Source organism: Falco naumanni, chromosome 6 (assembly GCF_017639655.2).
Source record: "Falco naumanni isolate bFalNau1 chromosome 6, bFalNau1.pat, whole genome shotgun sequence".
NCBI lineage: Eukaryota > Metazoa > Chordata > Aves > Falconiformes > Falconidae > Falco > Falco naumanni.
The window spans coordinates 54119238-54135628 of record NC_054059.1 but is presented as its reverse complement, the minus strand read 5'-3'; the positions used below and the strand labels follow the sequence as shown (position 1 = coordinate 54135628).

The 16391-nt window shown below is 39.0% G+C and overlaps 1 protein-coding gene across 10 annotated transcripts in view; it reads left to right on the top strand.

Moving 5' to 3' along the window:
* The window catches only part of EYA4 (EYA transcriptional coactivator and phosphatase 4), a 158156-nt gene extending 147160 nt beyond the window's left edge, over window positions 1-10996 (top strand). For 7 of the 10 annotated variants that reach the window (XM_040599295.1, XM_040599300.1, XM_040599296.1 and 4 more), the window contains exons 16-19: window positions 865-979; window positions 2838-2959; window positions 5265-5365; window positions 6963-10996. In XM_040599295.1, coding sequence (XP_040455229.1) covers window positions 865-979; window positions 2838-2959; window positions 5265-5365; window positions 6963-7043 — 419 coding nt within the window. In that variant the 3' untranslated portion in view covers window positions 7044-10996. Of the gene's footprint in view, window positions 1-864; window positions 980-2837; window positions 2960-5124; window positions 5226-5264; window positions 5366-6962 lie in introns of all 10 variants that reach the window. The other 3 variants (XM_040599302.1, XM_040599294.1, XM_040599297.1) reach the window with 1 other exon arrangement.
* Window positions 10997-16391: the final 5395 nt, after the last annotated feature.

Sequence of the window (16391 nt, the reverse complement as noted above, 5' to 3'; positions counted from 1 at the left end):
TAGCCTTTTTAAAGTATTTTTAGTTGCTTCATTTAAAATTTTTGAAGACAGTCATCACCACTGCGTGGGAACGTACGCTGTGGGACAAGAGGGATACTAAAGGTCATGAAGCTTGCTTCCTTGCTCTTCCAGGACCAAATCTAAATTCAGGTTATTTAATTCCAAAGAACTCATGTCTCAACATTCAATAGGCAGGGTATTTTTTCAAACCTGACCATGCATACCCAAAAGTGAATTTTAAGGTGCTTTTAAGGGACTAACTGAGATATGAGAATGTAAGATGTACAGCCATTACAGGGCTGTAAACGCTGTAAAAAGAGCTGTCATTACTAACTACAAGGATGTGAAGAGCAAGCCATCAGCAAGCAAATGTATTTCCATATGTGTAACCTGAAGTTCATCTGTATACAGAGTCATAAGTAGGGCAGTTTTAAACACACACAGGTACTGCAAAGGCAAGTTTATTCTGAAGTCTCTTGATTTGTGAGTGTTTCTGCCTATGTTCCCGATGGCATGGATCTACTTGTCACTGCCTCTGGTAATTAAAGAGGAAGATGTATGTGAGCAGTTGGTTTTAAAAAAAAAAAAGTGTTTCTGAAAGGTATGCTTTGAAACATAGTAATCAGACAACTAATTATTGCTATCTGCAATATTCTCTGACATTGCTTGATATAGTGGAGTGCAAATAAAAACAAAGCACCATTTACTGAGCCTTGCCTTGTAGACAATAGATTTTCTCTTTGATGTTTTTTCAGGTTCTAGTAGAATTTAAAATAGAGTCAATGACCATAAAATCTATATATTCCAGCTAATACAGAACTTAATTTGTTTGGTTTTTTCTTTTCTTGCTTTTTTACATAAAAGGACTCCTAGGTCCTGCTAAAAGAGATGCATGGTTGCAATTAAGAGCAGAGATTGAAGCTCTGACAGACTCCTGGCTAACAAATGCACTTAAATCATTATCAATTATTAGTACAAGGTATGTATTCAAGTCTACTGTAAAAAAGTTTTTAGTTTTGGGCTTGTAATGGCTATTTTTTTGACATTTTAAGTTACAATAAATTAGTGTCTTTAAAGAACAGAATAGATCTAATATGACTTCCGAAAAGGAAAAATTCCATGCAAAGTGATTACATTTTCAGTGATTCTAGTATTTACTAAAGATAGTATGAAGTGTTTTCTAAAATGTGATAAATGTCCCTGTGTACATTGAAAGGGTATTGTAGAATTCTGAGCCAGCCTTCAATTTATTATCTTCTGGGCAGCATCCTCTGAACTCCACATCTCTCTCTTCTTTCCTTCGATGTTTCTGCCTATTCACAATGCCACTTAAATACTGTATAGATCCCAGAACACAAAAACATTTTCCTTCTGTCCTTCCAGACAAATCAGTATGCTTAAGTGTCTATCTAAGTTCTCAGAAGAGCAGAAATCTGTTTTAACTGAGTTAAAAGTCTGTGTTCCCAGTAATGAGACATAAAGTGTATTGTTCCTTTGAAATAATAAAACTGTGAACACTGCTCCTACTTAGCCAGCCATGCAATATATATCTTACCAGAAATCCTCAAAAATTCTCGTTGTAAACCATAAAAAAACCCAATGTTAGCCATCTTGCCTTCTGAACATGTCTGGGAAAAGACTCGGCATCAAGTGGAAAGAATTGGAAAGATGTGAAAAAATTATTTTAAATTTAACAACTTTTGCAACATGTTTCTCTCTTACTTATTGTTTATTTAAAAGTGTCTTAAACACTTCAAGATAAAGAAAAGTTAAAAAATTGTGTAAGCCATTGTGTTTACCGCTTTCCAAATTACTAGTCTTCAAAAAGACATTTCGTAATGAAGGCCAGTTGAGCATTGGTGGATGAGTCTGGAAAACTGTTACGAGTTACTTAGGACTGTTAAATACGTCCTTTGTCTTGTCTTCAAAGAGCTGCACAGCTTTAAATCTTCAGAAGCTCCCTGTGAGGCAGCTAAACATTACCTATAAGTTACTGACAGAAAATCAAGATATATTAAAGCAGAAATAGTAGCCTAAGGTCTTGCTTGGAATTTGTGGAAGAACCGGGAGAAAAAATCACAACTGTTTTCTCTCAGCTCCATCTTAAAACCATGGTCACACTCACGTTCCAGCCTGTCAGTACCTGAAGTAGCCTGGCTCTGAGTTTTCTGTTGTGTAACTGCTAGCACAACTCCATTCAAGTTTTCATCCTCACCATTCGCTTGCTAGCATATTAACACGATTTTTTTTCTCTCTCCCTCTTCTCAGAAACGTTCTTACTCTTGAAACATTAGTGGACTTGGCAGTGCTAGGTTAATGGCTCAACTTGATGATAAAGGTCTTTTCCAACCTAAACGATGCTATAATTCTATGAAGAAAGTAATGTCATTGTGCAGAAATGTGAATTGGCTTTTTATTCCCCCTCAAGACAGGAGTAACAAATGATGGGTTTGCGTTCTCCTCATTCTTTTCTTTGGCTGGTAGCTACTGCCAATTAATTGCCAGCATGAAAACAATGCTTCCAAAGCATTCAAATGCCTATTTTCGGGGGTAGCTGATAAACTTAATGTCTGTATTTTAGTTGACTTGTCTTCAAGGACCTGTTTTTTATAAACCAGTGTAGAATATTTCCTACAAATCCTCTGTATTTCTTTAAAGGACTTTGCCAAAAGTTTTATGTACATTTTTCTGGAAGTGATGGTGCTGAGCAGCACTGCTGTGTGAGTGAAAGTAAATGTTGAGGAATCCTGAATATGCTCCTCGCAGCTGGTTCACCTCATCAGCATTTGGGTAATGGTTTTAAGCTATTTAAACTTAAACTATTTCTCTTATTTTAGGAGTAACTGTGTAAATGTGTTGGTAACAACAACCCAGCTTATCCCAGCACTTGCAAAAGTTCTACTATACAGCTTAGGAGGAGCTTTTCCTATTGAAAATATTTACAGTGCAACCAAAATAGGTAAGAAATTTATTCTTTCATCCATTCTGACTACATTGCGTTACCAATATTTTTTTCCAGTAATGGATGGATTCCAAGAAACTTCCCTGACACTTGCAGTGTTAGTTATGAGATTTAGGCATTGCATATGTTCAGATGTGTTTATATCAATAAATTCTGAATTCACCTTATTTTCAGTGATGCCTGAAAGAATAAGGTCCTCATACTGATCAAAAGCCTCAGAAACTCCTAAGTACAGTGAAAACAAGGAATGTGCAGAAAATAATGAAGAAAAATGTTGTGTGAATTAAATCTAAGCAGAACTTCTGTTAAAATAGTCTCTGCTCTGACCTTCAGTTCTGTGTAAGCTAGGCTACCACTTCACAATCTTTTTCTGGAAGCGTAGTACATCAGTGATGGCAATGTTACCAACAGAAGCTGTGTTGATGGATGCCACAAGGGCACTTCCCTGTTCTATTGATAACTGTGTACCTCTTGTGTATTACTGTTTGGAAATCTGTGTTTTCTGGAAAAGGCAACCAAAATTTTCTTGTAAACCAAGAAAAGTTATTATTGCTGTGGAATGTGACAGCCTACAATGACTGATTATTTTGGCAGATTTCATGATTCACCAATTATTAATTAAGGAATGAGTCATTTCTATAACTATGACACCTTATATAACACAAAGTGTGACACTTCATTGACAAAAGCATTACAATAGGTTTCCTAAACTAATTTTGTAAGTGAAAAAACAATGCATATTCTAAGAGTGTCAGGAAAAACTATTACCTTGGTCATTCTTTAATTAGCTGTAGCTGTCCTCTAGACAGAAGTGCCTCAAATACTTTAAAAACTTAAGTCAAGGCACAAAGTATCCCAAATACCACAGGGTACTGAGCAGCCTCTGGAATGAATGTCGTCTGTCATACAGCCTGTACATGTTGGATTCGGTCACTGAGATTGCACTCGGACCAAAGGAAGGAGCATTAAGAAATAGTGCCAGCAGCACAGAAGGGGTGGTGAAGTGGAGCACAGTCTCTGGAGGCTCTGTCGAAGTAATTCTGCACCAGGAATTCCTTCTGAGAACAGTGTGGCTGCTGTTACACCCCTGTCAGGAGCACAGCAAAATCTGGGGTACAAGATCTCTCTCTGTTTTTCATGTCAGTGATCTCTGCACTGTGCTGAGCACAGGACTATAATTGCAGCTGTTGCTTGCATGCACTGAAATCTGGTCCTCACTCAACAGTTAATAGACACGATGCTTTTTCTAATCATAAGCCCTTTTTTGTGACCAGCTGAAAAAAAACAAGAGAGCAGTGAGAATCAGAGATCTAGAAATCATGAGCTTGTAAGAAGAGACTAAAAACCTGGGGCGGGGATAGACATAATAGCAAACAAGGTAAAAAACTATTGCAGAGAGGAAAGAAATAATCGTTCTCTGCATTGATGGGAAGTATAACAATAGGTGGTGATTTCTTTGCAATAGGGCATGTGCAGGTGGCATTTCAAAGAGAAACTTCCTAATGGAAATGTTTAATTAAAAATGGATATCGCTTGTGTAAACAGTGGAAACATCATACTATGGCGGTTTTAGGATGGATAGGACAAGCATTTGTTGTTAAAACTGAACCTGCAGTACAATGAGAAGATCAGTCTGATTTTGCTTGATCTCTTTCAATCCCGTTTATTGTTGTTACTGGCTTAGCCTGCTTGCTTCCACATTTCTCAAAAAGAGCCAAATGCTTCATGAAGTTCTCCCAGGAACCTGTTGTCTAAATTTGTTTTGCTTGTCCATTGTACTTTGAATAGTTTTTCCATTGCTACATCACTCATTGTTGCAAATATGTTAGAATTAAAATTTCTGCTTTTCCTGAAAAAATATTACTGCAATAGTAGGGAAATATTTGAACTCAATTATTCATTCACTGACCTATTCATTTTTGCAGTGCTGCTAATTATTGTAGTGACTTTCCTGTAACTGTTGAGGAAGAGATTTAGTTTTACCTGGCACAGCTTGGCATCACTAAGGGAATTAAGTACTTCTTACCAGTTTTGGCTCTAAATCCCAAGGCTTGGAAATTCTAAAAAGTAGTAGTAATAATGTCTTACCCCTGCAGTAATCCTTTGTAGGACTTTACCATTACTCACTTGATAGCTTGAATAAGTAGTGCATTGTTTTTCAGGCAAAGAGAGCTGTTTTGAACGTATAGTGTCCAGATTTGGCACTAACATAACTTATGTTGTGATTGGAGATGGACGAGATGAGGAACATGCAGCTAATCAGGTAACTTCACGCTGAACTCTTATCTCATTTATCTTCCAGGAAAAGAAAGTTGCTTTGAACGAATAATGCAAAGGTTTGGCAGAAAAGTAGTATATGTTGTAATTGGGGATGGTGTAGAAGAAGAACAGGCAGCAAAAAAGGTAACCTGTCTTCTGAAATGTTGGTGTGATACATAGCTACTAATGCAAGCCTTTCTGTTTGCATTTCTGTCAGTGTTGCACAATTGCAGAATGACAAATAATTTCAGTCCACAGATGCAAGGCAACAAGAGCATGATGAGATTAAAACTTAGAGTAAATTGAACCATTTGGATTATAGCATTTGCTTCAATGCAAAATTATTTTAAAAATAAATGAGAAATGCAGAAAAAATGTCTGACTAGCTTCAAGCAAATAAAAGATAAACAGAAGAGCTAGAAAGAGCTATGACACGATGGTTGAGTGGTGGTTTTCTTTAAATGGTGAAAGAGAAGTGTTACAGAGAGTGTGGAAAAACATCCAAAGGACTGTGCAATTTTTTACTAACATAGATGAAGATCTATAGTTTCCTGGAGTGAATATGGTGAACATATAATTTGCTTCAAGAAAGACATACCTGCAAAAGGAAAATGAACACAAAATAGAGATCATGCATCAAATCTGTGTTTCTAAAAATGAACTGTTTCCTTAATTAAATTTTCTTATGATAATAATTCAAGTCTAAATTTTACCAGATAAGTTTTCAATGTTCAGAAACAGCTCAGATTAGTAATTTGCACCATACTTCCCAGTATGACCTCTGAAAGTGTGCAGAAATTGAAAATTTTTGTCTCACAATGTGTGCACAGGACAAGTCATGTAAAATAACATTGTGCTAGGAGTACCAAAATTAAGTGCCCTTTTAGTGTTGTGGCTGGAGTGAAAACAAAATGATAATAACTAAAATGCTCATTCCAAATGGTTCTTTAATATAGGTACAGTGCTGGTGATGGGTCTTTTATAGTTTGTGCTAAACAAAGGTGGTTGGATTGTGTACTTTCCAGTTCAGCATGCTTTTTTCTTAACGTTGGCTGTATTGCATGGATGGAACAGAATTCCAAGAGTTGAATGAATATAGAACATTACAAATAGATCTGAACACAACATGAAAGTATGGGGGTTTTTCTATTCCGATGAATTGCTGAAGGAGAATATTGCTTATATATGCATCTTTCACAGATACTGATGCTTTCTGCAACACAAATAATCTTTTTCATAAACCAGAAATGTGTTATTTCCTTATCCAAAGAGATCTTTTTTTCCCCCCTAGATGGAGAAAAATGTAATTCAGATGTGTTTCAAAGTGTTGTGTGGGAAGCCTCTTTTAATGAAAGTCTTCTAGCTCTTAAAATGATCATTTGGTATTTTGCAATGTCTAATAACTAATAAGTGGAGCAGAAAGGGATTTTCTGTTAATGCTCCTTCGTATGAGTTTGCATGCTAACAATAAGCAAGTAGCCCTTACTAAATAACAGGCTCTTTCCAAAGGAAGTATTAAGAAAGACTACCTAGTTATTTTAGCTTCAGTTGAACTGTTAAACTCAGATCTATTTTGGTCTGATTTTTGTCAGTACTTTACTAGCAAAAATCAATCCAGAAACATAGTGGTGTAAAAGGTGTAAAATACGTGGTGGTAGTCTGACTAGCCTCGTGTGTCACATACCACCCTGTGTCACAGTGTTCATCTTTCCTGACCTTTTCCCCCCTCTAACAAACGCAGCACAACATGCCTTTCTGGAGGATATCCAGTCATTCGGACCTCTTGGCTCTCCATCAAGCACTGGAACTAGAGTATTTGTAACTGTGTTCTAAAGTTGGCGATCCTTTTTTTTTTTTTTTATATATGTATTTCAAGTACACTGAAGTTTTATGTGTGATTCAATGCCTCTGGCTTTACACATATGAATTGTCTTAAGAAGGGAAGAAATATTTGGAATTAAAAATTCCAAATTGAAGAATTCAGATTGCTGAATGGAGTTAAAACATTAGTGCTACGTAATGAAGCTCTATGGTCTTATATATGCAACATTTTTAAATGAATTAAAACTGTGGAGGTTGCTGGTACACACCAAGTGAGCCCTGACAGGAGAGAACAAAGGACTCGAACTGGCAAAGCACCAACATGCATTTTCCAGCCAACAAGGTGGTGTTCAACAACATTCCTCAAAATGGGATATATTCTCAGCACTGAGGTTTGAACCAGACTTTAGCCTACCTAACCCAGAAAATCTGAATTGGAATGCACTCAGACTGTATAATGACAATCCTGTCTAGACCTGTAATTTGTGTAAATTATTGATGAAAATAATTTACTGTGACTTTATTAGCAGCTGATTTTGGAAGTGGATGCAATTTTTCTTTCTTTTTTTGGGGGGCAGGGGAGGGAGAGGGTTATATAATGTCTCTTTTATAAGTTTGGCAAACAGAATGTGCATAATGATGTGTTGTGCCTTAAAGAGAAGACTGTGTTCGTGTGTTATAATGTAATTTTGGTTAAGAAGTATGTAGATAAACAAAAAAACCTTTGTGATAATTTTTGACATGACCAAATTTGAAATTCAAAGAAATCAAAGAGCAGGGCTGCACCAAAGCATTTAAGTATTTGTTGCAGTAAGAAAAAACAATAAAAGGAAAGTTTGTGTTTTTATTTGGATTCTGAATAATTCCACTGGTTGTTTGAGGAAAGTTAAGAGTATGTTGGGAGGTTGATACTGGGGACCGCTACCTTGAAAGCTAGAAAAAGTGTTTAACACCTTCAGCATCATTTCTTGACTCTCTGACAAGAGAACTAAGAGCCATATTCATGAATTGCTTAGTCCACTGAAAGCCATACAGTGAGTGCGTCTGCTGTGTTTAAAATAACAAATTTCCACCCAGCAGACAAAGTGTGCAGGTGGCATTACTGGAAGGTGAAAATGTGGAGTTTAGCCCAGATGGGGAATAAAACACAAGTTTGGTAGGAATGAAAAATTACTGAAGAATCTCTCACCAGACAGATGCACAAATGATGCTACATTTAGCATATTCAGGATCAACACAAGCTGCTGAAATTGCTGGCATGATGATGTTGGCCATTTCAGGAACACAGTCCACTTCAGTAAATAGAACAGTGTTTTGGTAGCTCTTCCATTCTGTTCCACATTTATGTGTCTTCTGGTTTGGGTCAACATGATTTTCTTTCACCCATTTTTGATTGCACAACAGTTATTACACAGGAACAACCCTAAATGTTTCTGAATCAAAAATTTCAGTAGCATCTGAAGAGAGGATAAGCAGGGAATTTTTATGAAGAAATGTTGAGAAATATATTACCTTAATTTTCATCACTTCTATTAAAAATTACGGTCCATACAGTGATAATTACCTTGCAAGTTTTGAACATGCTGCCTTTCAGCTTTGGAAAATGAGTAAGGTTCGTATTGCACACAGGGACCCTAGTGCTCCACGTGCAGCTTTGAGCACTCTGAACAACAGCAAGTGGTTCGTCTCTCATGACAGAAGATGGAAACTGCTTTTTGATTTTTAACACTGTACGTGGAGACACCTGAGGTTACCTGTGCTCTGACTGCATGAAGAGGTATGTGCAAGAGAAGATGTTAAGTGTAAACTCCAGGATGCCTACACAAGCACAGTAGCCAGCACTGAGGTCAAGATCTTCCCTCTCTGTGCTGTGAAGCCACCATATGTCTAGTACCAATTCATAATTTTGTTGATTTAAACCTTGTAGGTTATATGAAGGTTAGTTGGTAGGTGAAAGCCTGGAGCCACTAAAAGTCCAAGGCAAAACTCCTCTATAAATTCATTAAAATGGTATTTCTTTGCTGTGTTGGAACTGGGTATACAAGTCATCACACAACAAACTAATGGTAACTTGTTATCACTAGGCAGTTTGAAGCCATCACATGAGACTTGCCACATACGAATTCATTATACACTAGCTATTTGGGTGGTAGATTTGTGTGTCCAAAAAGTAAAAATTGCGCATACCTTCTTTATATTTACAGTACCTGTCTAGTCAAATTTGCCTTGGAAGTAAGTTTTTCAAAAAAAAGCTGTAGTACCAGCTTTTGGTAGTTTTTCAGGTGAGGAAAAATGTGTTTCTACTGGAATAGGAAAAAAGTTCAAACAAGGCCCTCTCAAGTTCCAGCATCATAACATTGCATAGAAGTCTCAATGTAAAAGCCTTAAACCAAAAAAATTGGTATGGTGAACTAGCTTATTTTTCTTTTTTTGTTGTTTTTTGGACAAGTCATAGTGTTATTTAAATGCATGAAGCAATATTATTTCTCAAGTTATTTGTTCAGCTTTTCAGTGTTCTTTTCCTAATCAAATGTAAGAACAAAGAATAGCCCAGCAACAACTGTTGGTTCTTGTAAAGGTTTGCAGTGCCTTCATTGGAGTTGTGCTTAGCTCTCTGTGGCAGGTATGGCTCAATTAATATACTGGACTTCTGGAGAGGAGATGGAGGCAAAAGGAGGGAAGTTTTACAGAACATGACAAAGTTCTGATTTTAACTTGGATTCTGTGTGCTGCCATAGCAGAAGTTAATTATAAAAATAAATAATCCAAGAAAACGTACATCCAAAGAAAATTCAAGAATGGAACTCAAAAGCCTTCGCAATACTAAAATTCTAAAACAAAATTTCAGAGCACAAATACTGTCTTGCTAAGCAAAAATTGATACATATCTTTAAATAAAAGTGTGTAAGATGCCTGCCTTGTAGAGAAAAATTACTGCAATACATTTTCCTGCATGAACAATACAGAGGAGAAAATAACCAAGGCAGAGACACAGTCACGCCAGACTGTTCCAGATGGGCCTAAGTAGATTAAACTGAAGGCTGGTCTTTTGACACTGAGTGCATTTTCAATCAACAGCATGTTAACCAGAAACTGCCTTCCCTTCAGCCTCTCAACAACCAGAATTGAGCACAATGTCATGTTTTCAAGTGTTTTGGGCAAAAGAAGTAGAGAATTTAATGCCTTTTGCTGGTACTCTAGCAGTTCTGTCAGTACAGAACTTGAACGTTCATTAGGCATTTGAGTAGTCAGCTAGCAGAATACAAATACTGTGTGATTGCAGTCACAAGATAGTATCTTAAATAGATATAACTGTGCAGTTCAGTATATCAGTAAAAGAGGACAGGAAAACCTAAAAATTATGCTTATTTTTTCATGCCTGTGGAGATTGTGCACAAAGATATAGGTGGCAGTTAGCTCCCAGTTCTGTTTTCATTAGACTCCGGTGTGAGCAGCAGTGGCTGCATCTAAAGCAGACGCAGAGTATGTTCCAGTGCAAGCACTGACAAGGGAGACGAGGCCAAATCAAAATCCTGTATACAAGCACACTTCATCTTGGGGCAGATGAAATCCTGCAGCCAGTTGGAATTGCAGAGTTTATGGAGAACATGGACTTGACCCATGATAGGAAGACTAGTCTTGGCTGTGAGGTTGTACCCATATCTAGGGTTTCGGTTCAAAAGTCATCTCTGCTTTACAGGATTGACACCAGGCATATGCTCTAAATGAATATGGTATTTAGTATCTCTGAAGAGGAGCTGAAGTGACAAGAGCCAAAATCCCAGCAATAGCAGCATTTTGGAGATATAATTGAAGCCAAGGGTCTCTGTCATGTATTAGCAGATTATAGTTTATTAGGGCCTACATAATTTAAGAAAATGTAAATTAAAATGAAAAGCTTGTAAAATTATGTACATCTTTACTATTTCTCAATAAATACACTTGGAAATGTCATTTTCTGCACTGTATGATGTTGTAAGATGCTTGGTTTGTGGTTGAAACCCTCCGTACACAATGTCTCTAGCAGGAACTGAGTGTGACCTTGGACTCTTTTTAAGTATGTCCACACTGCCTCTGTGGTTCGTGCCTGGAGCAACCCTGTGCCCGTGTGGTCTGGTTGACCTGCGTACAGTTTGCAGGGTGCAGCATCTAGAGGGAACCTCCCTCTGGTCTCCACCGAGCTTTCCTCACCAAGAACATGAGGTGCCTTGCCCCAGACATTAGGTGCCTTGCCCCAGGTGCAGCCTGAGCAATAACACCTTTGTTGTGGTGTCCGTGGGGCAAAAAACAGAACAAACTAATTTGATGGTCTAGACACATAATGTATTTGTTTAAATTCCCTTACCAATTTACTCACTAATGTTATGCTAATATGGACATGGGATGTTAGGAAAGAAACTGGGCTACTGAAGGGCAAGCAACCACTCCAGCTGAGACTCAGCCTCATGAAACTTTGTAAATGTCTTTGGGAGCAGGGCTTCATGTCTTAGTGAGGTGCTGACCTTGGTTTGAAGGCATCAGTCCACCCACAGTCTGCTTGCACAGGCTTTGAGGCAAAAGTGGGACTGCAGGACTATCAGCCCACTTAAGTGTGATAGTAGGATCTTGGGAACATAGCGAGTGGCAGAGCCTTGGTAACCACAGTGCTTCAGCCACAAGAGACAGCTTGTAAATAGTGGGGCTTTTTTTCCCCAGTAGTTGAAAGCATGTCTGTTACAAATATATGTTCTGTATGTACATCTGTCACTACTTCAATTTTAGGAACGAAAAGGAAAATATTTCAAAAATAGAGTGGACAAAATATAAAGAAGGCCCATCTACTGAGCAAACAGACCCATAGTAAACAGTAGTTTTAACACTGTGTCTCCCAGCTGGGTTTGGATGTGACTGTAGAGAAGAGGAACCACTTAGTACCATTTCAGGAGACTGAGATAAAAGGTAGTCAGAAAATTATTTTCCTCTCCATTAAAACTGCGGGAGATTTCAGAACTTTTCCCTTGTCACATCAGAATAAAAATGAGATATTGGGGGCTTTTATCTTAAAAGCTTTTGTCTGGGTTATAGCACATGACAATTCACAGTGCTGAACTGAACAATATTAACCTGAGAGCATTTACGGGTGGAGAAATAACTCTTCCTCATTTGGGTGCAAAAATAACCTCTTCTCATTATCTATTACCTATAGAAAATCCCCAAGGAAAACCAAGCAGAAATTCGAATGGATTTATGTATCTTTTCTGTTGGTTGCCAATATATTATCTCTAGGGGGATGCATGTTTAGGGTTGACTTCTTTGATCCATTATTTTTTTCCAAACAAATAATGGATTCAGAAACATTTTGCAAATGTTTATAAATTTGGGGGAATTGTTTCAGTCGCCAAAAGCCCAGGCAGCAGGAAGAATGCTGAGAAAGTCAAAACATCTCAATAGTCTGTTTTTGCATGTTAGTTTCTCTACAAATGTCAAGGCTTGGTTTTTCAGAAACTGAATCTCTTGACTTGAAAACACTAATAACAAAATCAAGAAGGTTTGGGTTTGGGTTTTTTTTTTTTCTGTTTGGGAAGGGAGAAAGGGAGAAAACACCAGAAAGTTTCACGAATTGATTTTTAAGAGGACTAGCAAAGAAAATCCTTTGCTGCACAAAGCACCATTTCTCAAATTTGCCAAATGAATTGGTCATCAAACATACATCTAAACATAAGTTACTAGAAATTCACATATGTACTGCAATAAACAAGAAGCAAGAGAGCAGAGGAGCATGAAGGACAGGATTTAAGTGAACTATATCTCATCAAGGAGTCAGGCTGAGAATGGAGGTTAATTGGACTTGATTTTTCTGCTGTGCTCTCACTGTCTGGGGGAATGAATTGCTGCAGAGGAGCAAGAAACATAAAGTGATTCATGTTTCCTATGCTACTATACAACCTACTGTGCCCTACCAGGAAGCACACACTTTTTCATCATGACAAAAAGCAACTGAAACTATTTGGAAACTATTAGAAATTGTTGACCCATTGAAACCAAACTATGTTTTGGGACTACGCACACCATCGTCAGTGAATGGAACATATCTAGTCCTGTTTAGAGAAAGGGTGAATCAGGAGCCCACCAGATTACCCAGCAAAACAGGAATCTGGTGGCTGTGGCTCTCCGCTGGCATATCAAGCTCCTGTTCTTTGCTTTCAGTTTGTGTGGATTAGGATCTTGGTTTCTAGCTTTCTGACTCAAAAGGGTCCTAGTGAGGTCTTATAGTGAAGAGGAATGCTTCTGAAATCAGGGGGGATGGGAAGGAAATGAAAGATAAGGGATGGGAAGAAGACATGAAGAACATATTCAATATTGAACTGCCTGGTGGCCACAACAGAGGCTGTGTAGCTACCTGGCCCCCACAGCCAGTCGAGAAAGGAAAGAGCTGAACCTGCCCAGGTCCCTTCTCAAGCTGGGCACTCACCCCACTTACCTGACCCCTCTCCTTGCACACCACAACTTTGCTTGCCACCATGCCAGTGGGAAAGGGCAATACCCCAACCCTGGGGTTAGCTCCCAGGGAGCAAGAACTGCAGCTGCCAGTGCTTTAGTAAATATCTCTGAGGTTTTTTTACACCCTCCTTAGACTAAGCTGGTTCTGAGTGAAACAGGGGTCCAAGCTGGGAGGAACCTATTCAGAGAGGAAAAAAACCCAACCCCTAATTTTGGCCCTCAAGAAGCCAAGAACTGTTCAGGGTATCCAAGCACTTGCTAGTGTTTTTATTTTACCTAAATGCTCACAGTGAATTTTCTTCTTTAGTTAAACTGCAGTTCCTTAAAAGCAGTTTATTTATAATGGAAAGGCTGACTCAACCTTCACTCTAATAACCAGGAAAACACAACAGTAAAATGAAACAACAAATCATTGCTTTGACAGTAATGAGGCGCTTGCTTAGACATTTATCTGTCCTTTTACAAGGCAGTAATTTTACGGTTGAAAAGCCTTGGTTTTAAACTTCACGTCCGGCAAGAAATTGCCAAGCCCTGGCCAAAATTGCCTCGTTTAGCAGATGGCAACATTGTACATAATTAATGCATTCATTTTCATTCTTAAAAACTGGTAAATGCAGCTTATTTGAATTTCCTCCTGAAAGCTAAATTTATTAGCTACAAAACATAGAGACAGTGCCAACTGTTTCAAGGAGGTTATATCCTGTGTATTCCCCATTTTCTAACTGTTTTCCACCAATATCACCTGGGCAGCTCTTCCCCTCTCTATAGGAAACTTCAGAGCAGGTGACAGCTTTCTCCTGTCCCTTTCATTCCTCCATATGTTTTCATGATAAAAATTTCTTTCTTTCACTTCCATTTAAAACGCAGAAAGGCTCCTATTTGTTTGCTGAAAATGACTTTAAATTCATCAGCTCTCCCTGACCTAATAAAGTGACATGTTTACAATGTTAAAGGAAATCAGGTGCTTTAATGTTAAATGAAAAAAAACATATTTATGTAGTGTTATAATAATACTGTTTGCCTGGCCTTTCTCAGTCTATTCATCACACAGCAGTCTCCCCACGAGATGCTGTGGAGCCTGTGTGCTGGAATGCCATGCAATAATAAGCCCAAATTCACCATAAATAATGTATGGCAGTGGCCTCCCCCCTTGCTGCTGGCTGCCACGGCACTGGGGCACATGTAGGGAAAAAGCCGGCCCCCAGGAACGTGGCAGTGAGGATGGAGTAAAGGAAACCCGCTGGCAGGTGGGTACCACTGCTACAGGCCCCTTGTGCTGCTCAGGCAAATCCCTTTCCTGCTACTGGTCCACCGCAGAAGTGCTGCTGGTCCCTTTCATGATGGTGGTCCCACTGCAAAGAGCTGGAAGCTGAAAACCACTGGTCTCTTCTTGCTGGGCTCCTGAGTCACAGCTGCTGATGCCCTCTTCATTTTGAAGGCTGGCCTCCACTGTTGCCACGGAAGTGGGGGCAGTGTGCACCAGTGGACTGTCACATTTTTTCTGGAATTCAGCCGTGCAGTTCCCAGCTCCATGTGCACTGCTATCCATTTTGTTACCCAAGTCCACAGTGTTAAACAGCATTACTGCCCCAAGTGAGAAGTGTCCACACTGCTTGAGATCCTTCCTTCAAAAGATAGAAACCTCTCCCATCCTGGGCAGTGGTGTAGGTGATGGGAACCTCCAGTTTGATGAGTTTCTTCTTGACAAAAAGTTTCTTAATCTCCTAATCTTATTTGTAAATTCAGTGGCCAGGTGTGCACCTCTTAGCAAAAAATCAGGAAGATTCAGTCATTTCCGTTAAAGTGGGTAACAGCAGAGTCCCTTCGGCAAGTAATGCTTGCCAGGCTATGGTTTATATGTGGTTTCCCAAGCCAGCTCCTACCTCACTTGCAGCTGGGCTGAACACACTGCACCCTGGATGTAACCCTACAAGAGAAATCCATTGTTTGCCTCTAACACGTCACTTGTTCCCACACTCTGAAATACATCATCAGCCAACACCATGTTCACAGAGGCCTGACCAGGGCAAGTCTAGACCTCTCCTGGCACATTTACTTACTGCTGGGTCTCAGCATGGCTATTTTCACAAATCCCACAGAAAAAAAAGCAGAGTAGGCAGGTAGAAGCTTAGTGGTTTGTATTTAACAACAGAATTTTTCCTTTCTTTTCTTTGTTTTTGTCTTAACTTGCCCTAACAAGGAAATCCTCCATTTTCCCAACAAGCTGAAGCCCACCATGGAGGTCCCCACCAAGAGATTTGGTGCTCTACTACTAAGCAAGCCTAGGGAGAGAACTTTAGGGAGAGAGGCACAGTTTGCTTCTTCCCTGCTGACTGGAAAAGCACCGTTGTTTTGTTCTAACAAGTAGATAACTGAGGCACTAAGTGATTTACGGTGGTACAGCATGGCAGGATATGAATCACATGTCCCACACTAACCTCATCTCTCTGCCCTTACCTGTTGCTAAATCCAGTACCTCTTCTTCTCTGGCCAAGGCCCCATGTGACTTCTTTTATCCTTGTCGAACGGTTTTATTCTGCTCCTTGTGTAAAGATTGGTGTAGGTTGACAATGAAAACATGTTTTTTAAGAGGAATCACTGAAGGAGATACTGAATTTCTATCTAGTAATTTGACCGCTTTTATAGAGTTAGGTAGAATATATATCTTCAGTTGGTAGCCATTTCTTGTCCCTACTCCTGCTGAACCACCATCAGACTCCACTCTGTGGCTTTATGCTGGAAAACACCTGGAGAGCATGTGGTCCTTTACTTCCTTCAGCTGCTTGTCGGCTGAATTTCAGTCTTCCTTGCAACTCCAGTGGTAGTCCTGAGCTTAAATATCTTTTCTTTCACCTGCAGATCTCAGAGC